At 35.6% G+C, this 24,830-nt stretch overlaps 1 protein-coding gene across 4 annotated transcripts in view; it reads right to left on the bottom strand.

Moving 5' to 3' along the window:
* The window catches only part of LOC150081484 (calcium/calmodulin-dependent protein kinase type II delta chain-like), a 645,695-nt gene that overhangs the window by 87,278 nt on the left and 533,587 nt on the right, over positions 1 to 24,830 (bottom strand). For all 4 annotated transcript variants that reach the window (XM_090379918.1, XM_090379916.1, XM_090379917.1 and 1 more), the window contains exon 17: positions 8,591 to 8,666. In XM_090379918.1, the coding sequence (XP_090236044.1) occupies positions 8,591 to 8,666 (76 nt within the window). The remainder of the gene's footprint in view (positions 1 to 8,590; positions 8,667 to 24,830) is intronic.

Raw genomic sequence — 24,830 nt, forward strand, 5'->3', positions numbered from 1 at the left:
CGTATTTTATGAGCAAGAATAACATAGCACCTATATTGAGACATTTTTTTGAACATGAGCTTCATGAGGCGTATGTAAAATTTGTAAAGAATGTATGTTCAATATTTCAACCAGCGCTAAAAAAACTCCAAGGAAGTAATGTTATGATTGTTGAAGTACATTCAATTATGAATAATGTAAGGCAGTCCTTGATTGAGCATAAGAATGAATGTTATTATGGAGCAAATGTTCATGAAATTATCCAAAATTGTGATAACCTAGATGCTTCAAAACGGTTTAAAATGGAAGCAAATAATTTATTTGATACGGCTCTAAAATATATAGAGAAATGGTTTAATTTCAATGGCTACAAATATAAAATTCTCTCTAACTTATCTTTGCATAGCATACCACCATTTCATGAAATCGTAGAAATCACTAACGCATTTAAAATAGTAGTAGATCAAGATTTACTGTTTGAAGAATATATCTTCTTAAAAAGATTTATGGCAAATATAACAGATATTGAAAGGCAATTACCGTGTGATCAAAGATGGGTTTGTTTTTTTTTAAAAAAAATTCTTCTCCAGAATTTTTTTAAAATTATCGAATACATTTTCTCTATTCCGCATGCACGTAAATGCAACATCTGAAAGGATTTTTAGTCTAATGACAAGTGCTTGGCGTAATGATAGAAATAGGTTGATTCTAAAAAATTTGGAGGCCGAGTTGATAAAACAGAATTTCGGAATGAATTGTTCTGAATTCCAATTTTTTTTAAAAAATCAAGGTTTAGTCATTCTTAATGAAGTGAAATCAAGTGATAAATATTGAATAATTTTTAGGATTATAGTATAAATAAAAATTTAACTCAATTATTTTTGTTGTTTTTTTTATTAAATACATTTTTAAATGGCCAAAATGAAGTTTAGAAATTAAAAATGATGTCAAAATTGTTAATTGTGAAAAAATTTTCTTGTGAAAAATTGCTGCAATTTTTTTCATTTTTGTCCCGCGAGACCTAATTTGAAATCTGGCAGCCCTGCCCTGAGCCACCTTTTGTGTTACTATTTTTATTTTCAGCTTTGCACAAATAATTTTAACCAGTATTAACAGTTCCTCTTATTGTCACCACAGTTGACACTATTGTAATGGAAAATTACAATGTTTATGTTTGAATTATTATATAAAATTTTTTATATTCAATCACAGTGTATAAATACATATTAGAGAACAATAAGAAATAAAATAAATATGGCAATGCAAGAAATTACGATAGAGGGTAACAGTAGATATATATCAAACATATATGTATATCTCAGATCTAATATATATATACTGGGTGATTATAAAATAAGTTTCCCTATTCAGGAGACCCTAGTGTCAAAGCGGTTAGAATTAGTGCTGTGAAAATCAGTGGGTACATCATTTGGGGTATGGGGAAGCAATCTATAGAAGAAGAAGAAAAAAAAAAGTTCAAATTTCCACCATCAAGAGAAAAACGATGCTGCACATATGTAAAAGTTGTTATTTACTTCAAGACACGCTGCTTACACAAATGACATCCTGTTAGATAAAAGCAGAAAGGCCAATGCCACCGTCAATAACTATTATGGCTCTTACAAAAAAGGAATGTGCTCTTTTAGTAAAACTAATGCAGCACTACATGAATATCGGAAACTTAAAGGTTTGCGTAAAGGACTTTAGATGTCAGTGGGGCTTTGAAAACTAATAAAGAAATTTGAAGTGACTGGGGAGTTAGGTGTAATTCCAGGGAGGGGATGACCATGTATTGGAACAGAGGTAGTGGATGAAGTGGTGGTTGCAATGGTCACAGTGCTAAACACTACCAGTCAGTAGTGCCAGAGGTGTGTCAAGAGACTTGAACTTTCCTTGGTCTACTGTACGTAAAGTGCTTTGAATAATTTTATGCTGGAATGCATGGAGACTGCATTGTTCGTGCACGATGGTGCCCCTCCCCGCGTTGGTCGAAAAGTGCAGGAACTGCTCTGTTCAACATTCGGAAATGATTGCATCATTTCTAGAGACTTTCCACAGTTCTGGCCAAAGTGGAGATGTTTGTTTGTTTGTTATTTGGATTTTAGGAGCATTAGCAACTAAGGCCATATTGCTCCAGGGATATACGGTGGTCATTCCCTGACCTTTCTGTATTTGGTGGTCATGGGCCACCAAACCCTGGTCTAATCAAGAAGTGTGTGTGCTACGCACTGCCACTCCTGCCCACCTGGCTAAGGAGGCACCGAGAGGAGATGGGGGAAACCCCTGGTGCCGTCAGACAACTAATACAGTTCTGGCCAATCTGATCAGCAGATCTCAATCCCCGTGATTTCTGGCTATTGAGATATCTGAAAGAGTTTACTGTGGCAGCATACAGACACTTGTCGATTTGAAAGCAAGCATTAAAGAGCATATAGCCAACATCCCCAATGAGATGCTACGTGAAACTGTGTTGCACGCAGTCCTCCATTTTCAGAATGTCATCTCAAGTGAAGGAAAGCACATAGAACAATATCTGTAGATTTCTAAGTTCTGATATTAAAATCTAATCCTAAGTTAAGTATTCCATCTCATGTTTACAGTGCCAATTTCTCCCCTGGTAGCAGAAATTTCAACTAATTTTTTTTTCCTTCTACAAATTACTTCGCCATACCCTAAATTACATACCCACTGATTTTCACATCACTATCTCTAACCGCTTTGACACTAAGGTCTCCTGAATAGGGAAACTTATTTTATAACCACTGGTGTGTGTGTGTGTGTGTGTGTATATATAGGTTGTTTCAATTTATGGAATCTATTTTGCTTATTTTTAAGTTTAGACTATTTTCTGTCTTGTCTGCATTTTTTTTTTTTTTTTTTAAATTTATACTCCGGTATTTCTATTAAATCTTACAATTTCTATATTTAAATTTTTCTTAATCAATTTCCTTTTTTTTCTCAGTGGGAAAGTTGTTTCCTATCCTTGGTTTAGTCAAAAAAGAATGTAAATCGATTTTATTTGAAGAGAGTGGGAAAAACTACATACCTCATGAGAGTGAGAAAAACCACATACATAATGTGTTGTATGCAATGTTCATTCCTCAGTTTTACAAGTGCAGTTATCACATCTCACACTACAACTATTGTAAGTTGTATGTTGTGGCTCCCCCCCCCCCAGATGTGAGTTCACCCTAGGGTGAACTCTGCCAAGTGTATAAGTTATTTTGGAGTTACTGTTCCCCAGGTGCAATACCTTACACTTTGCTAGATTAAAGCATAGTTGCCATTTTTCTGACCATCTCTGAAGTCTATCTAGGTCACGACAAAACATTTCAAAATATTTAATTTTCTTTAAAAAAAAATTACTAATGGATTGTAATACAGGCAACCTCTGTAAAACACGGTACTTCTACAACACGGTTTCACTCTAACATGATTGATAAATTGCGGCAATCCTTGCACAACACAGTACTTACATAACATGGTTATAGAATTGCAGAAAACTTTGCATAACATGGTATTTTTGAGCTTTTGTGCAGGGAAAATCTTGCTATTTTGTTGGATGTAATTTTTCAACATTTCCTTTTTTTTGTGAATCCCCCCCCCCCGGCTTGCTAGTCATTATGCAAAAAAATATTGGGAAATCCCCATATTTTATTTTGTTGGGAAATCCCCGTGTTAGGTTCTGTGCTATTGAGCTTTTCTTGTTTGAGACCATAAAAAATTGACTTCGAAGAGTTCAGTTCGTGACTTTTAAGGTTATTTTGGTTTTTTGATTGTTTATAAACTTTTCTGGGTAGGTATTACTAAACTTTGTTCTTAAGAACCATATTGGAATAATTTCTTTGTTGTGAATTAAATTCCAGCCCTAAATTATGCCTAAGGAACTTAGGCATAATTTGTGTAACTGCCGATTTATTTAAAGAATGGTTTCTAAATTGTTTTGTGCCAGCTGTGGAAAACTATTTAAAGCAGAAAAATCTAGATTTCAAAGTTTTATTGCTATTGGATAACGTGCCAGGCTGTAAAAAGATTCAAGTCATCCAAACAAAGTAATGTGTCTACCACCTAATCAACTTCTTTAATTCAGCCATTAGACCAAGGCATTATATCTAATTTTAAAACTCATTAAAATGGATTTTGGAAAAAATTGATTCCAAATTCTAAGGAAACATTTTTCAGTTATGGACTGCATCAGAATGATAGCTTTATCGCTTAAAGAAGTTAAACCGTCAACATTATATGCATGTTGGAAAAATGTATGGCCAGAGTCAGTTCATTCAGATAAAAAGCATTGAACTGGCAGAAAACGAAATTGGTGCAATAGTAGAACTTGCTAAGTTGGTAGGAGGGGAAGGTTTTGATGATATGACTACTGAAGGCATTCAAGAATTACTGGTAGAAATGGCATCAGAGGTAAAGCAAATCAATTCAGAGGATGATAGCACAGATAAAAATTCTGAAGTTCCAAATACAGGAAGGCAACTTAACTAAGCAATTAGAATCTTATTTTCTGAATACAGATCCTTCACCTGAAAGGAGCACAAAGTCCAAAAGGGAGCTTCAAAAATGCTTAGCTCCATAACATGAAATTTACAAAGGTCTATCAAGCAAATGCAAATCACTGAGTTTTTAAAGAAAGCAGAAGATACAAAATCTAGATACTGCAGAAGATGAAGATATTCTGCAACAGAGAAAACGTTCTTGTTTTATTGGGTTTAACAGAGGTGAAGAGGAAGAAAATTAAACGAACACACATTATCTGACATATATATCACAGTTTGTAAGACTTTTGTTCAGTTATTACTATTTTTAATAAAAATTAAGTTTCCAATAGTTAATAAAAATTATCTATTTTTGTTAGATTTTGGAACGTAATCCCCCTTTTTGTATTGGTTCTTAGTCCAGTATAACACGGTTTCGCACTACACGAGATTTTATTGGAACCTAACTACCATGTTATACGAGGGTTACCTTTACCTTCATTAAAAAGTATGGGTATCATAATCCATTAATAAAAGGTCAAAATTGGTGTAAAATCTATAAAAAAAAATTATTTTTACAGAAATTAAAAGGAAATTTGGGCACCTGTCAGGTTCACTGCCATTGTTTTTATTAAAATTTAAGGAACACTACCAATTTAAATAGCAAAAATCATGCAATTATAACATTTTGAGGCTTTCTTCCCTAAAACTTTACTGGTCTAACAGTTTTTGCATCATATTGTGTAAATAACAGGTCTGTTCGTCTGTAAATATTTGGTAATATTCTTCTGTTCTGTAAATAATAGTTCTTCCAGTGTGTAAATTAGAGTATCTGGAAACTAACCACTGTGAGGAGATCTGACTGAGGTTTTTTAAGGCTTTAAATGGATTGAGAAAGTTCAACGCCGATGGAATTCATTCTTCCTTTTGGTCAGACTATGCACATGAGAGGGCATAAATTTAAACTGAGGAAGAATAGTTACAGGATAGATGTGTAGAAGTTTGCCTTCAGCCAGTGGATAGTTGATTGTTGGGTCAAACTTCCATCTCCTGTTGTAGAAGTGGGTAGTCTAAATAAATCCAAGAACCACGCAAACTGTTAGAGAAGATAAGATGGACAAGTGATAGGGAAAATGTTTTTCCCCCCCCCCCTCGCTGATACTGTATAAGCTTGCTTTCTTGTATCATTTGCCACTACTAATACTAATAAGTCGCAACTGAGTTATTAGCACTTATACCTCTGGGTACTGACTCACCCAATGATGAGAGGCTAAACAGCTTTGAAACAGTACTGTTTGGGTAGTGATACTCAACTGAAAATAAGTATCAGCAGACCTCTCTAATGAGGAAGTGTTTTTTATTGAAAGTGTTATTTATTTATACGAGAAAAGCAACTAGTTGTGATGGATTTCACAATATGAGATGTTATTAATAATGATGCCCAGGTACAAATTTGTTTTAAAATCAACCATGTAGTGATGATGCAACTGCACTAACAATGTCATAGTTGAAATAAGAGCTTGCAATACTGTTAATTCTCAGATCACTCAAAACCACCTAAATATAGTGTAAATTTAGTGCTCTCCTGAATCCAGTCTTTTTAGAATGTCCAATTTAGTTTCCAATGCCAAGGTTTTCTAATAGCTTTTTAACCTTCTTTGTAATTGCTACTAGCTAACTCACTTGATTTCTTTAAGGCCATTAAAAAAAAAAGTTGAAACTACATTATAAACTAAAATCAATTACAAAGGCACAAAATGCCCATAAACAATACATAAACCAGAACTGACTGGAAGCCAAAACTAAACTGAAAACAACATTACTGAGCAGTGCTATTGTGCAATGTGTAGTTAAAAGAACCTCTTAGCCAAGAAACAATAGTTCCTAAAGAGAAGTTATACAAACTTCAATAAACTTTGTTATTAGCACTAAGAAGAATCCTCCTGCCAGATAGAAGTATGTATATAGTGTATATTTTTACAATTATTAGGTAAGAAATAGTGCATGTGACCACTGCATCTTACAGCCATGGACACAGGAAAATTGTGCCAGTCCAAACAGATCCAGTGAATTAAAACAGATATATAAATCACTCATGGGCAAAATATAACTTTTGGTACAATAAACAGAACTTCTTGTTCATATACTCAAATTTAGTTTATTAACAACAACCAATTTGACAAACAATTCCAATTTGACCTGCAATTCAGTTGTTTACTCTTTAATTTCAGTATCATTACAGGTATGGTCAAGTCATTTTTAGTGGAAAAATCAAACAACACACCTTTGTGGGCATGTACTATCCGTAGCCGAGTGGTCAGGAGTGGGAGTGCAGTAGCACACGCTCTTTGAGTAGACCGGGATTCAAGCCCCTGACTGCGGAATACGGTCGATCTGCCAACCCGCACTGGACCAGCGTGGCAGATTATGGTCCATTTCCCTCAGCATGAATTGTTGAGGAGGCTTCCATCCTGCAGTGGGTTGATAATGGCTGCACTTTACCTTTTTTTACTATGAATTACAGTTAACTGGAAAATCAGATTGAAGGGCATAATGGGTAATCCCTCGCAAGGCATTTAAAGCAAATAATACTATTCCAGGAAAACAGAGGTCCAACTATAGGCAAGGATATCAAAATATACCGATGAGCCAAAACATTATGACCAGCAAGTTGTTAAGCAAATCAAAGTAACTGCAGGTGAATTACGGCATGTGTGCGGGTCGGGACATGGTATAAAAAACACCTGATACTGAGCTCCGTTAATCAGTGTTACTCTTGTTCTTTAGATGGGAAAGGCAGCCGACTTAAGTGAGTTTGACAAAGGCCAAATCGTAATTGCCAGATGATTGGGTCAGAGCATATCCAAAATAATTATTAGACAAATTATAATTTGTCTAATTCTTCCTTAAATTTTTTCAAAACAAATTTAACCAAATTGCAATTTGTTTAAATTAGTGGTACCATTACAAAAATTATTTTATCAATATGCCATTGTCAAAGCTGAATAACTGACACTAGTTATTCAGCTTTGACAATTTTTCTATTCAACATCTTTCATTTACTAGCAGCACATCTTTCCATTGTTATTATGTAGGAGGGCCCGAAGATAACATGATCCCAGTCACATAAGCTCCGTGATTCAGATAATTTCTTGATGAGTGCAGAAAGTTCTAAAAGAAGTTTGTCTATACTGAAATTATTAAAACATATCTAAGATTCAAGACTGCCTAAGCAGTTTACCACTAATTTCTGTTTAATCTGATGCTTCTAATTCTTTGGATGCTCATGAAATTATAAAATAAGTTTGGTCAATTGCAAAAGTTCACTAGGTTAAGTGTGAAAAAAAAATACATGTTAATGCAGTCATTTTCTATGTTGTTGTTGTTGTTGTTGGGTTTTTAGGAGCATTAGCAACTAAGGCCATATTGCTCCAGGAATATGCGGTGGTCATTCCCTGACCTTTCCGCATCCTCCATATTTGGTGGTGACGGGCTCGAACCCCGGTCCAATCAAGAAGCATGTCGTACGCACTGCTGCTACTTCCCACCTGGCTACGGAGGCGCCCAGTCATTTTCTGTGTGAGAAAGATTAATGATTTCATTATGGTTTTGTTGTTCATATTATAGTAATATTCTGCAAGAATAAAAGATTTTTTTGTTTTTTTTCCCCACCCTTTGCTGTTATTAGAACTTGTACACCTATAAAGTTGGGAATGGCACACCCTGATTTGATCAAAGCAGTCACATGCATTGTCTTTACAATTCTGCTCTGCTTAGTTATTATCACAGCTCTGCAGTGATAATAACTAAGAAGCTCTGTTTGCTGTTTATCATTAAAAGTGGATCCCTAACTTCCTCATGAAAATCAGTTCCACAAAAATTCACAGCTTCTTAGAGAAGTAGCAATAATCAACTATTTTTAATTGTATCCTCATTTTAAATTTTTATTACACCTTTAATTCATGCCAAATAATATTAATTTTTCTGTTCTTTTCTTGTTTTCTGCCTGGTCATTGAAGGAAAATGCTAAATCGATAAGTACACAACAATGAAAGCTTCTGTAATGCATAGTTAATAAAAAAGCAACCCTTTGGAAGAAGATATTAAAAATAAAAATATTATCTTACGAGTAAGTGTCAAAATCTCCATTGCTGATTGCTTCTGTCAACTGCTCAGTCAGCTTAATGATTTCTTGTTTTCGAGCTAATACAAAGATACATCAAACTAAATAAAACTACAAAAAACATCAATTATCACTTTAAAACACACGTGACATTACAGATATTATAATCAACTATTATGGATCTTGCATAGCAGTTTTATTTTGAGAATTATATGAAGGTCACTCTGAAACTAATGCCTCCAATTATTTTTTTTTTTCCACTCATAACATTCCTTACAACATGTAATGGTGTAAGAAACATTACGAAAACAATGTTTAACCAATCTGGTTAGTTATTTTGACAAATTCACTCATGAACCAAGTATTTACATTTCATATCTATATTTATTTGTATTTTTTGTTGATTATTTTAGCTCAATGGTGCAACATCAGTAGGTTTCTGAAGTTAGGGCCAATTGTTTTCCTCTTTTACCAGGGTTGTTTTTTTTTTTTTTTTTTAGATTTATGGTATTTACATAAAACATCATTATAGTATAATTTATTTAAAGTTATTTATTTTTTTCCAATAATTGCCCAGTCCTATTTCTTATTAATTTCTTTAAGAATTCCACAAAAAACATACACAACGTAAACTAACTTATTAAAATTTAATTATACGAGGGGGGTTCAAAAAAGATTTGTAATCGCCCAGAAGTAGCTGTGATAGAAAGATGAAATTTTTTTTGTTTGATACCTTGAAATCTCTATAGCAACCACACAAATTTTGGTTTTGATCTGAGAATTCATTTTTTTTTTTCTTTGCACTGCTAAATGAAGTGAAGTGTCACAACGGATAAAGTGGAACACATCAGTGATTTTGCTCCTATTTCTGCAAGGGAAACACCCAAAACAATCCACAAAGAAATGATCATTGTTTATTATTGTTATTATTATTATTATTAATAGCCATATGGTGCTAGGAAGCCTGAGGCTTATGCTGCACCGGCTAAAAAAAATTTCCCTATTACCCTGAGAGAGAGAGAGAGAGAGAGAGAGAGAGAGAGAGAGAGAGAGAAGTAGAAAGGAATCACCAAGAAAGAGAAGAATGATGATATCCAGCTCAAGACCCTGGGTGTGCCAAGCCCATACTCACCAGATGTGAGCCCCTAGGGGTATGGAGAAGACTACCCAGGTTACAGCGTGGTTGCACATTGGTATAAAGAATTCAAATGTAAAAGAACCTCAGTGAGTGATGAAGAAATTCCAGGACACCCAGAAACTTGCAAAAATTGAGGCATTAATCCTGGATGATCGGCATATTAGCATCAAAGAACTAGCTCCAGAGCTCCAAACTAGTGTAGGGGTCAGTGGAGAACATGATTCATCAACACTTGCACACAAGTAAAGTGTCTGGTAGATGGTTACCCAGACTTCTGACCCCCTTACTAGAAGTAAGAAAAGGGCATGGATGTGCACATGAAATGTTGTTGATATTCCAAGAAAAACTGAAATATTGCTGCATTCTGCTTATTCCCAACTTGCACCCTTGGATTTCTTTCTCTTTTCTGATGTCCTTTCTTTGTGGAAAACACCTTATCTCATCACCATTGATGATGAGATGATTTCTGCTGCTTATTTGTGGTTTTAAGGACATGCGGAGGATTTCTAATCAACTGGCCTATGGAAGTGTAATGAAAGGTGACAAAAAGGTGTCACTTTGTCTGGTGACTATGTTAAAAAAGTGTAATGTTTCAACCAACCTTCTATCACAACTGCTCTTCTGGGTGAATACTTTTGAATTCTTTTTGAATACTTTTGAATTCCTCCTTGTATATTACATAAATTATATTAAGAATAACATAAATAATGGAAGTTTATGACAAGGTACTCAATTATTTAACTTTCTACCCTGCTTATAATTTTTGGTTCCTCTCTGGGATCATATTCAAGTCTCGGTATGTCCGAGTATCATCAACTCTTTCTGGGACTGAACAAAAACAGATTTCTTTCATTCCTGTTTCAATCAGTCAATCACTTTTTGACTTCAGGATTGTTCCAGTTCCTAAATGTATGAATTTCTATCATCTCTCTCTGATTATCAACCTATCTCTATCTGTTCTCCAATATTCAAGATCTTTGATAAAATCCTACTCAAAGGCATTATAGCTTGCCTGACCAATTTGATTGGATACTATGATGCAGTCACAAAGGAACTGGATGCAGGGAATAACTTTGATATTATATACTTGGATCTTAGAAAGGCTTTTGATACTGTTGCACATGGAAGACTGCTGCACAAATTGGAGCAGTGTGACATTGGAGGCAAATTGCTGCTGTGGATAAAGGGGTGGTTGAGGGGGAGAAGACAGAGAGTGGTAATCAATGGACACTGCTCATCGTGGACTAATGTTATTAGTGGAGTCCCTCAGGGCTCAGTGTTGGGTCCATTATTGTTTTCTGTATTCGTAAATGATATTGATGATGGTATATCAAGTTTAATGTCGAAGTTTGCAGATGATACAAAGGTAGGCAGGATTGTCAAGGAGACTACTGACACTATGCTGCTGCGACAGGATCTGGAAAGGTTGAGCAGATGGGCTGAGAGGTGGCAAATGAAGTTTAACATTGACAAATGTAAAGTACTACACATGGGAAACAGCAACCCCAGAGCAATGTATCAACTCTGTGGTACTACACTGACAGTGGTAGAGAATGAAAGGGACCTGGGGGTGATTGTGCAGGCAGATATGAAGTTCTCTGAGCAGTGCAGACGGGCTGCAAGAGTAGCTCATGGTGTATTGTCAATGATATACAGGAATTTTTCTAGCAGGGATAAGGAGGTGATTATTCCATTGTACAAGGCAATGGTCAGGCCACACCTAGAGTACTGTATACAGGTCTGGAGGCCTCATTTCAAGAAGGATGTAGAGCTGCTGGAACGAGTACAGAGAAGGGCAACAAGATTAGTGAATGGAACAAAGGGGTGCTCTTACGAAGAAAGGCTTAAGTTTTGCGAATTACAGTGTCTGGAGACTAGGCACCAGCAAGGTGATCTGATAGAGGTGTATAAAGCATTGAATGGTTTGAGCATGCTCAATGCTGATGAGATTCTTCCTCTCGCTCAGAATAATCACCTGAGAGGGCATAAATTCAAATTGAGGAAAGACAGATGTAGGATAGACGTGCGGAAATTTGCCTTTAGCCAGCGAGTGGTTGGTTGGTGGAACAGACTTCCATCCCTTGTCGTGGAAGTTGATAGCCTAAATAAGTTTAAGGCTCAGCTGGATTTTAACAAACAGAGGGGTGAAGTGGAAGTGTTTTTTTTTTTTTTTTTTTTTTTTGGCTGATGCTGCATAAGCTTGCTTTCTTGCATCAAATGCCTCTACTAATGCTAATGTAAAGTTGTCCAATTTAACTGTAATCAGATAAAAGTTGTCCAATTTAACTTGCATCTCCAAAATAGACAATCTTCATTGCCCTTTTATTAGATATAGCCACTGCTTTTAATACTATTATCATTTCCTCTGTAATGCACTTGCTCATGTATATTTTATTTCTAGTCCCATTCTAGAGATTTTGTTGTAAAGTGGGAAATTGACTACCTTGCTTTTTGTGTTCCTTCTTTTCCTTCCCTATTTAATGACAGCTGTATTCCCAGTTAGTTGGCCTAATAACCGACTGGCAGGAGCAGGCATGCAGTAGCACACGCTCTGAGTAGACCGGGGTTCAAGTCCCTGACTGCTAAATACGGTCAATCTGCCAACCTCCACTGGACCAGCGTGGCAGATTATGGTCCATTTCCCTCAACATGAATTGTTGAGGAGGCTTCAATCCTGCAGTGGGTTGATAATGCTCCAGTTTACCTTTTTTTTTTTTTTTACTATTCCCTGTTCCTAATTGGATCTGTCTCTTTTTTTTTTTTTTTTTTATTCCTTCTCATTTTATCATTTTAGCTCAGTATGCTTAACTACCTCAAATCACAATCAAGAGTTTTCATTATATTAAGAATGGATCTGATGATTTAATTAACAATCACAGGGCAATGTTGATAAAAAGTTGCAAGTTAGGACTGAAATTGAAAATGTTTGAAATTCTGCCCAGACACAACAGGAGGGAGTACACATCGAGTGCCTTTTCAATCAGTTCAGGCCTAGAGAGAAACTGTGCATGACTCATGGAATAGTTTTTCTCAGAGTGGTCCCTGCTTGTTAACAGGAGAGACTGCCCATGCTCCTGTAGAAACACGTGCTGAGAACCGTGAGCCTGCTGATATTTAAGGATGTGCTGTACGATAAACCTCACTGTTGAAAAAGGAGGCAGATGCTGCTGAAAGCTACGGTGTTTTAGCACTTTTATTATCCTGTGTTTTATCTACATTGTTTATTGTAATTTATTCATTGCAGTGATTCCACCATATCAAAGACATGGTGGAATCAGCCAAACCCCCCCCCACACACAAGTATGTCTAGTTCTTCTTTGAACTTATTCGAACCATCCACTTTCACAACAGATGTAAGCCTAGTCCAACAATCAACCACTAGCTGACTGAAGGCAAACTTCCACACATCTATCCTGCAACCATCCTTCCTCAACTTAAATTTACGCCCCATTGTGTGTAGTTTCAGCAAGCAGAAGAATATCATTAACATTCAGCTTACTCAATCCATTCAAGGCCTGTTAGAACTTGAACAGGGAAATGCAATGCATACAGAAAGGAAGGACAGAACATAAAGGGGGAAAAGCTATGCTTTTTTTTTTTTTTTGAGAACCCCACACATGAGAGGTATTAGAGCCTATAGTACTTGGTACCGTGTATTGGTAGAGAAGATGAAAGAAGACACCTGCTGATATTAGACTTGAATTTCTATAGATTCTAATTGAGATTCTTCCAGAAAATGGAAGCTGAATGAATAAATGAGGAAGGACAAAAGTTGGTTCTGTGACTTTAAAGTTAGATAGTAAAAGGATGTTGATTGGTTCTGGCACATGTTCAGACTGGTTTCAAAGAGAGAGAGAGAGAGAGAGAAGAGAGAGGGGAAATTATAGAAGCCAATTCAGAAGAACAGTGCTAATTGAAGTATCTATAGAAAAGGCATGCAGCAGAAACAATGTTTATGAGACAGAGAATGGAGAGTTTCATCCTTTTCTAATGGAATCTAGAAGGCTGAGAGAGGTTTTGGTGGGCACTGCTCCAGATGTGGGAACAATATTCCATGGTAGCACAGATTTGTGATTTGTACAGAATGAACAGCCATCTGGAAGGGAAGTAACACCAAGAGGAAAAACGAAAACCCAGTTCTTTAGATGCAGAGGAAGTAATATTTGTAATGAGCTTATGCCATGAGAGATTAGAAGTCAGAGTAATCCCCAATAGAGATATATGACTGTGACTATAAACAGAGTGTCACTGAAGATAAGCACCGAGACATAAGATAAGACTAAGTTTTAGAAAGATTGAAATGAACTAAGTTATCTTTGCCTCACTGGAGGTAAGCATTTAAGCAATTGGTATTGAATATTCGAGATGGTGAAGCTGTTTATGCAGGACAAGGTTTCTCAAACTGTAAGGTGGAATGTAATGTGCTATCATCAGCAAAAATAAGAATAGCATTTCTTGTCAATGGAAGAAGGTCATTAATATATAAGAGGAGAAGAGATGGAAAAAGAACTGAGCCTTGGAGAACACCAGCCTTAGTGGAGAAGTTAAAAGACAGAGCCAATGAAAAAACAGTTGGCAAACCATAAGATGTAAGCTTATTTAGCAGACATTTATGCAAAAAATGATCAAAAGCCTTTGAAATGTCAAGAGCAACTGCTTGAGTTTCACCACACACTTCCATTGAATTTTTCCACAGATAGAGAACATAAGCCAGAATATCACTGGGGGATCAATACTGACAGAATCCATACTGGCAATCATTGATCAGATGGAAGGTTTCTAGATTGTTTAAGAATTGGCGGTTAATTGATTTCTCCATTACTCTAGAAAGAGTAGAAGTGCAATGGGACGATAATTGGATGGAAGGGACTTGTCACTGGCTGGATATGAGCGAATTTTCAAGCAGAAGGAAAAATACCTTTGGAATAAGAAAGTGAAAAAGGGCGACACAGAACATGGGGAAGTTCAGGAGCACAGGTTTTAAGAACAAGTTGAGGAATACCATCAGGACTGCGACCCTCCTTAGCATCAAGATTGTTTAAAATCCTTCTGACATCCTTATGATGGAAGACCACAGGAAGCATTGAATGAAGTGTACCAGGAATGGTAGGAGGTGGTTTACCAAGATCATCAACAGATGAGTTAGAAGAACAAACAATGCTAGCTGCGCAGCTTTATATTTGGTTGAAGTGGCAGTAGAACCATTTAGTTTTGACAGAGGTGGGAAGAAATTGCGGCCAATAGTGTTGGCAAGAGATCAGAATTCAACTACCATTTGAACAAGAGGCAAGTTTTCTACTCTTAGCCTGTTCAAAATCAGTTTGGACTGATTAATAGCTGCTTTACAATTACTGGGAGCTTTGGTATAGGCAGAAAATGAAGCTAAAGATTTGGACACAAGCCAATTGCAATATGCAACATTCTAATCTTGAACAGTCTTAGCACATTTATCCGAAAACCAAGATTTACATAAAGGACGAGATTTTAATTTGGAGTGTGGAATAAAGGATTTCATCCCTACAAGAATAATTTCACTTACATGAGCAAAAGTTGACATCAAAGGATTTGAAACAGTAATCTGACCACGGAAAAGAAATCTCGCAGATCATCCCATTTTGCATTCTTGTAATGCCAAACAACATGAGGTTGAGAATGGTCATGAGAGAAAGGCTCCACTGGAGAAGAGATCACCAAGTCATGATTTGAGGTACCTAGAGTACCACTCACATGGACCATGTACTTAGAACTGACTGTGGCCGGTTGTTTGCAAGAAAAAGATCAAGTGTATTCATTGCATGGTTAGGATTGTTTGGTATTCTGATAGGTAAGTAAACAATCTGCACAAGGTCATTAGTAATTGAAAAAAGCCTCAGCATCTTAACCTGTATGACTAGAAAACAGAAGCCAGCTGGAGTTGTGAACATTAAAATCAAAAGAAAATTTCCTCACTGTTAGGTTGAACTGGAGAAAGTCAAGTTTCAAAGAGAGGAAGTCAAAGCATTCCAAGTGATTAGTGGAGTTGGAAGAATAATAGAGGCAACAAATGAATTTGACAGAATGTGATAGAGAGATTTTAAGCCAAAGAAGATTGAAAAGGAGATTCCGAATTACTAAGTCTCTGACAATAAATATCAGAGCAGACAAATGCAGAAGTACTACTTTTGAAGTAAAAGGAATCATACAGCAAATAATTTGGATAACTGGGATGGGCAGTTTGAATCAACTGATAATTGGGATTTTGTCAGAAACAGTATATGGTGTTTGGCAGACTGTAAGTGGAAATGGACATCACTGAGATTTTAACTGAGACCATGTATTGTTAAGAAGCCTTGTCCTTAAGAAGTTAAGAAGTGTGGTCCTTGAGGCTGTCACAGACATTCTTTCAGGTATTCTAAGCTGTGCTTGCTACCTAGAAGTCTAAAATGCTGATGGAACTGATATTCGGATGACACTCAAGTCAATTGGACCTAATTTCTGCGAAGTCAAGTCGGTCTGTGACAGTCAAATCCTCTGCTTGCACTTTTCCAACGGTGAGACTGTTAGTAACCCAGTGTATAACCCCCATGTACAAGTCCTGAAATATGGCACCTAGCATGCTGTGGGTGACCACCCAGGTGTAAACCAATGCAAGCAGGAGTTGAGATGTGGCGCCCACCACACGTAAGAATGCAGCCCCTCTCTGTAACTAGGTGGGAGATGACTCTCATATCAAGTGCAACACTACCACTTTGCTTATTGGAGGCTTGAAGTGGTGGAACCCATGTTTAGTCTCCAGAGCAAAGCTGTGGTAAACCCTCCCCATCTCTCTCACCATGCAGTATGATTGATGTCTTTTGAGGTTATGATGGACATCGAGGCAAAATCCAATCTTCCTTACATTTCAATACACAGCTCTAAAACAGTGTTCATAGGCCGGCCACTAAACAGTCCACTGGACCGAACCTATTGGTAACTCTCTAGGATGCTTCCAGATCAGTAAGTGCTGTCTATACTCTGCCAGATAGTGACTGGAGAGAGTCCAAGTAGTGTGTATGGGGGGGGGAGCATTGTTGAGGATATCTTATGTCAAGGAGCTGGGTATATTCTTATCATGTGTACGCCATATCCAAAAATTTCATTATGTCATACAGCATGACCTCACTACCTTTTCTAACATCTGAACACACCATGAATTGTCAAAATAATAGAGCATTCTTATCCATGAAAAGATCTAAACCTCCAAATGCTTCCTCATCATTTCACAAATATACATGCTCTCAAGTTCTAATCTCAATGATGTCCATTTCCACTTAAAGTGTACCAAACCCCCATGTACATTTTCTGACAGAATCCCAGTTATTGGTCGATTTAACCACTGCTCAATCTCAGTAGTCCACATTTATTCGTTATATGATAATTTTCCCTTCAGAGGTGCTACTTGTGCATATATCTGTTCTGATATTCCCTAACAGAGACTTAGTAATTTGGAATCTCCTCCAGCTTAAAATCTCTCAACCACATTCTGTCAAATTCATCTGTTGCCTCTCGTTCTCTCAACTTCACTAATCACTTGGAACTCTTTCACTTCCTCTCTTTGAAACTTGAGTTTCTCCAGTCCAACTTTCTTAACAGTGAGGCAATTTTCTTTGGTGATTTTAATGTTCACAACTCCAGCCGGCTTCTATTTTCTAATTGCACAGACCAAGCTGGTTGAGATGCTGAAACTTTTGCAATTAATCACATTACAGGGATTATTCATTTCCCTACAAGAATACCAGAAAATACCAGATATTTTCTGACCAATCAACTGACCAGTGCGACTTCTGGGTATGTGAAACAGGAGGTTGTATAAATTTTATGAGTACCACTAAGTTACAGAATAGTAATCCCTTTTAACTCTTAATTCCTACTTAGTAGCAGCACGAATTGTCTCAATTGCCTCAAGGCCAGAGGTGCAAACTGTTAATGAGTTCCCAGTTAAATCTCTCTCGTAATCCGTTTGTTATATGGAAATTTTTTTTCTACTGAAACTATTTTAAATGTAATTACCAAGGGAAATTCAAAAAATATCGTTAAATAGAAAATTTTGTTTAAAATAAGTTTGTTAAACAGAGGTTCGACTTGTATATGTCAAAAAAATTTTTCCGCCCTCCTGAACTGCTGCCAGTAAGCGACGCTTATCTCACCTACCCACTTGTGGCGGCCCTGGGTATCAACACACAAACATTCTGCTTATTCTCAAATGATGGAAACTAAATGTACCAAAGGGTAAATTCAGCACCTGTCTGGCTGTAGTGATAGTTTCAGCATTTGAGAGTTCTGTATTGGAAGACAGCATGGTGTTCCATGAGATCTTCTCCTATGCTTCAACTTCAAATCAAACGTTTCATGCATCAGGAAGTTGAATACTTTTTTAATCAATACCACGATTTGCTACTATGGTAGATGTGCCTTGGACATGGACACTTGGTTCCAGAATCCTCCCTTCAAGCAAGACAAGGTTAATTACACTGAACCATGTAGACTTTATATTTTAACTCTCCAATTTACCTGGACCTTGAGACTATACGGTTCCCTTTTCATTGTGGCTTTGTATCTCATCCTATCATGGTGACTTCATAGTCTGGCCTGCTTTTACGTGCTGTTGATTTAGCTTTTCTGTTACAAACCTTTTAGTAGTATAGCAGAGCATAAATTATATGGAATAATAAATGCCATTCCCTTTCCAGATAAATAATTTTGATAGTTAATCGAACAGTGAAAACTGTTTTATAAAAGTACACATTTATATTTTTTTATAAATTTTTATTTAGTGATAAAAAGTTCTTATAATAGTTGTGTATTTATAACACTTTGCAAATTTAGAGTATATGTATACATACAACACTTTTCATTTAAAAATTCAGTTACATAAGACTTGTTTATGAGAGACTGTTACTATATGCATTATATATACAGGGTGTCCTTGAAATCAATGTAAATATTTATTGAGGTAATGGTTCATTAAAATAGAAGAAGAAAAATGTACACTCAATTTAAAGCAGGAGCAGTGGGTTTTGAGTTAGAGCATTAAACAAATTACTGATGTCATTTCTACTTCTAGCATTTTTCAAACATCCTGAAGTGGAGTATGCAAATCAGATTGTTACACAAAATGTTATGTAAATTGTCGTACTGTATTTTTTATAAAATGTAAGGCTGCAATGAATGGATTGTTTTTGTGGTACAGTAGCATCCTTATGTGTATGGTGAGTAGAAGAGCATTGACATTAATGCTCTTCTACTCTTGTTGCAGTAGCATACCGTCATTAATCACCGTGCTAACCTTCATATCATCTACAAACTTAGACATTAAGCCTTATATACCTTCATCAGTATCATTAATAAATAATGAAAACAAGAATGGATCCAGCACTGAACCTTGGGGAATTCCTCTAATACAATTAGCCCACGTAGAGTATTGCCCATTGATAACCACTCTGTCTTCTTTCTCTCAACCACCCCTTTATCCATAACAGCAACTTGCCCTTAATGCTGATTGCTCCAGTTTGAACAGCAGTCTTTTATGTGCAACAATATGAAAAGTCTTTCTGAAATCCAAGTATATGATATCAAAATTATTTTTTGCATCAAGTTCCTTGGTTACTGCATCATAATATCCAATCATATTGGATATTAGGATGGGATCCTTCCTCTCTATCAGATTACACACCTGCATGGGCATAAATTCAAGTCAAGGAAAGACAGTTGTAGACTAGATGTGTGGAAATTTGCTTTTAGCAGGTGGGTGGGTGGTTGATTGCTGAAACAAACTTCCATCAGTTGTTGTGGAAGTTCATAGCTTAAATAAATTCAAGGACGAACTGGATGGATGAAATAGGAAGGTTTTTTTTTTTTTTTGGCTGATGCTGAATAAGCTTGCTTTCTTGTATAAGTCTCTACTAATTCTAAAACTAATGGATAGACAAGACTGCCCCTTAACAAATCTATGCTGTGACTGCAGTAAAAATGCATTCCTGTCTAGATGATTCTGCATTACTTCTTTAACTAGTGACTCCATTATTTTCCCTGGAACAGACATTAATCTAACAGGTCTGTAATTACTCATGTCACCTTTTGATCACCCTTAAGAACTGGGGACATATTTGCACATCTCCACTCCATAGGGGCTTCCCCTGAATACAAGGATTCTCTCTTAATTATGGCTAGGGGTTTGCTTATGTCCTTTGCTGCCTCCTCTAATATAATTGGATAACTTCCACTCACCACCGCAGGCACCTTTTTTATCTTTAGCTTAAATAATTTCTCTACCAATTTCCTTTCAATTATCACAAAATCATTTAGCTCCCAATTAGAGTTTGATAACCTTCTGACATCCCCCCAAACAATTCCTCATGTGTGAATATAGACTTTAAAATATAGGCCTATTCAATTGGTCAACAAACCTGAGTAGAATCATCAGCAGTAAACTCACTGATATCATGTGGCCCAATGGGATTCTACCCATTCCTTCTACTGTTAATATAAGCATTAGCATTAGTTGAGGCATATGGTGCAAGACAGCAAGCTTATGCTTGCTGTCTTGCATCATATGCCTCAACTAATGCTAAAAAAAAAAAAAAAAATCCCTCCCATTTCACCCATCAAGCTCAGCCTTAAATTTATTTAAGCTATCAACTTCCACAACAAGAGAGGGAAGTCTGTTCCAGCAATCAACTACCCACTGGCTAAAGGCAAATTTCTGCACATCTTTCTACAACTGTCTTTCCTCAATTTGAATCTATGACCCCTCAGGCTTGTAATCTGAACGAGACAAAGAATCCCATCAGCATCGAGATTGCTCAACCCATCCAAGGCCGTCTACACCTCAATCAGATCACCTCGCAGGTGCCTAGTCTCCAGGCACTGCAATTTGCAGAAGTTAAGCCATTCTTGGTAAGAGGGCCCCTTTGTTCCCCTCAATATCCCATGACCTGCTCTTATAGCCTGTCTGCATTGCACATGAAACTTCATATCAAACTGCACCATTAACTCCCAGATCTTTTTCATTTTCTACTACCTTAAGTGTAGTACCACACAGTTGGTATGTTTCTCTGGGGTTACTTCTACCCATATGCAGTACTTTGAATTTGTCAATGTTAAACTTCAGTTGCCATTTCTCAGACCATCTGCCCAAATTTTCTAGATCCTGTTGCAGTAGCACACTGCCATTACTGTCATTAATAACCCTGCCAACCTTTGTATCATCTGCAAACTTGGACATTAAGCCTGATATACCTGCATCAATATCATTGATAAATATGCAAAACAATGGTGGGCCCTCCACTAATAACATTAGTCCACAAAGAGCAGTGTCCATTGATTACCACTCTGTCTTCTTCCACTCAACCACCCTTTTATCCACTGTAGCAACTTGCCGTTAATATCATACTGCTCCAATTTGTACAATAATCTTCCATGCGCAACAGTGTCAAAAGCTTTCCTGAAATCCAAGTATATGATATCAAAATTATTTTTTGCATCCAGTTCCTTTGTAACCACATCATACTATCAAGGCGCCTCCGTAGCCAGGTGGGAAGAAGCAGCAGTGCGTAGCACACGCTTCTTGATTAGACCGGGGTTCGAGCCCGTCACCACCAAATACGGAGGATGCGGAGAGGTCAGGGAATGACCACCGCATATCTCGGAGCAATATGGCCTTAGTTGCTAATGCTCCTAAAAACCAAATAACAACAACAACATACTATCAAATCAAATTTGTCAGACAAGACTTTCCGTTGTGTCTGAATTATTACTGCAGTCTTGTCTAGATAATACTGCAATGCATCTTTAACCAGTGACTCCATTATTTTCCCCAAGAACAGAAGTTAAACTAACTGGTCTGTAATTACTTGTCTTATCATTTTCAGTCGAGGTAAATAACTTACTGGATGCATCAAGATATCTACCTCATATACTAATGTAAAAATTAAATAAAACCCATAAATTATACCAACCTTCATAAACAGGGCCGCAATTACACTTTTGGAGACCCTAGGCGCAACACAATTATGAGGCCCCAAAAGGTCAGGTCAAGTCAGTATAAAGTAAAAAAAAAATTGCTTCAAACGTTTATTTCAGTTAATCAAATTCCTAAATATTTTGAAAATAAAAGTCGACATTTCTATAAAAACTCATTTTAATAAAATAAAATAACACAGCATTGGTATATATGTATTAAAAATAAAATATTATACATACATAAGTATATATGTATTAAATTAAAAAAAAAATAAAATAACTAACAGTTTTTTTTTCTAGCTTTAGTCTTAGCAAATATATCTATAATAATTGTAATTGAGTCCATTGCACCTGATTCAATGAAATATAACGATAGGTCACTTGTTTTATTTTGGTGCAAGTTGCTTCTTAAATAATTTTTAATTTGTTTCAACACCGAAAATGAACGTTCAGCACTTGCGTTTGAAATAGGCCTAGTCAAAAATATTTTGACTAGGCCTATTTCCGTTTTTTAACCCGTATTTTATAAAGTGGTACATATTTTTAATTGAAAAATTTTCTTCTTTCATCATTATTAAAAATTGCTTAGCTTCGTCAATATCAGTCCTATAAGTTTGTAAATTTTTTTTAATACCAGTCATGTACTTGTCTTGATCTTTCTTTAAAAATATGTCAGACATATCTAATACGTCTAAATAGCTTTTCGTCCTTTCGTTAATTTCCAAAATTAGCTTATCGCAAATGACATTAAAAGTATTTTCCGTGTCATCGTCAGATTGTGACACTTCATCACACATTTTTTTTCCGTTCTTTTCTTCCCATCTTTAAATTGTGTCTCATCTGTTAATAAATTTGCTTCTTCAATTAAAGCAGTAAAACTATTTCTTATATCTAAAATAAAACCAATGACTGTAACAAATTATTAGCTAATAGCAAATCCATATTGGGATCTTGTAGAGATTTACTAGTTGCATTTATTCGTTGTAAAATTTTGTCCCACACAATTGTTAAAATAGTTGTTTCTAAATTGTCAAAATTTTCAGCCAGTGATGAGCTCTCTAATTTAGAAATAGGTTTTTCATAAGGAGAAATGGATAGTTCAAGTAATGCCTCCTCAATTTGTTTATATCCACATTTCAATGCCAATATAGCGTCAGCCCTTGCAGACCATCTTGTTTCACTTAGTCTTTTAACTGTTAAAGATTTTTTTTCTAAATGTTTAAAGAGTATGTCCCATCTTCTTGTTGAAAATGAAAAGAAATTATATACATTTTTAACAAAACAAAAATATTGCACTGCTTCCAGACAAGATTCTGCAGCATAGTTGCCAATTAAATTTAATATGTAATGTGCAGAGGGACTATGTTTTTTCAGCCTAGCTTGTAAACCTGTATAGACACCTTTCATATTGGCAGTTATCATAGCTTTGCCCTCTGCACATTTTTATATCCAAAGATAATTCTTCTAATTTTTTTTAATATTACCTCTTCTAAATATAATGAATTATGTTGTGTAATACTGATGAACTCAATAAATGTTTCTCTAATGTCAGAATTTGCTGTAACGTACCTGATTATAATTTGTTTATGTTTTTTTTTTTAGGAATATTAGCAACTAAGGCCATATTGCTCCGGGAATATGCGGTGGTCATTCCCTGACCTTTCCGCATCCTCCGTATTTGGTGGTGACGGCTCGAACCTGATTATAATGGCTAGTTAGTCAATATGGGCAACATCTGGTGTTGAGTCGAGTATTATTGCAAAATAAGCAGCTTCCTTAATTTCTGATATTAATATTTCTCTTGTTTTATTAGCTATTAACTCTATGAATTCATCACAAGTGTGGTAAGAAAGATAATTTAATCTGCCAGAACCACAGTTGGCATACATTTTAATGTGATGTTTTAAAAAAACCATCAAATTCACTTAAATAATGTAGACACGATAAATAATTTCCACAAGAATCAGAAAAAATATCATTTGTATTGCCTCTAAACGATAGTCCCAATTTACTCAGTAACTTAACGGTAGCTATTATTCTTTTTAAAACCTCTCTATAATAATTTTCTTCAGATTTGTTTCATCAATTCAGAATCAATATGACTATTTGAAGAACTTGACTTTCTTTTGAGATATGTGCACATCGCTCGTATGTGCTCAGTAGAATACTCGTGGTCACATAAGGTTTGCGTTATATTTCTCCAGTCATTAAAATCCTTCATTAAGTTATTATTTGACTTAGAAAACAATTTGCAAACAAAGCAGTAAATTGATTTGCTCGTTTCTGAAAAAATTAGTCACTCTCGTTTCTCCTTTGTACCATTCATCTTTTTACAGTAAAAATGTGATTCATTTACATTTCTGACATATATCCTATTGCGTTCTGTGTATTCTTTTTTTAAATTTTCGATTTTACCAACATTCTGAAGTGTATTTATTAAAATATGCTCGATAAATTTTTCATCAATACTAATTGGCCACATGGCTATATCAGTAGGATAAGAGAACTTGCTTTCTGGTAAGTACAGACTCTGATTGAAAATTTTCTTCAAAATTCTGTTGATTTGTTTCATTTACTCCTTTTACTTGTATATTGTGCACATTATTTTGAGGTACATCTTCAGTTCTATGAAATTCTTCATTTTCAGAAGGATGTAAGAAAGACAAAATTGTCCCCTTTTGACTATTTAGCTGTTTTGCCTTTTCTCTGAGTCGTTTTCTTTTATTAGTTCCAGATTCAAACTTTCTTGGCATTGTTACGTGTGTTATACTATTAAAGCAAAACAAATATTTATTAAATCCAAAATATTAAAAATAATTTGTATAACGAGTACTAAATTCTTAAGTTTAAATCTATATTTATAACTTTATATGTTACATACAATTATAAAGAAATAAGTATAGATCTAAAAACTCAAGAATTTAGTACTCACTATAAAAATTACACGAAAATACCAAGAAACCAATTCAAATTAAAAATAATTATGTTAAAGGCTAAAAAATATAAAAAGAGAAAGAATAGTATTTTTCTGTACAAAAAAATATTAGTTTTGTTAAAATAACAATAATAAATTTATTGAAAAATATATTCTTACCGACTCCGACAGTACTTTAACCATATAATTAAG

The sequence above is a fragment of the Mastigoproctus giganteus genome, chromosome 8 (assembly GCF_048544385.1).
Source record: "Mastigoproctus giganteus isolate SK-2022 chromosome 8, ASM4854438v1, whole genome shotgun sequence".
NCBI classification, from domain to species: Eukaryota; Metazoa; Arthropoda; class Arachnida; order Uropygi; family Thelyphonidae; genus Mastigoproctus; species Mastigoproctus giganteus.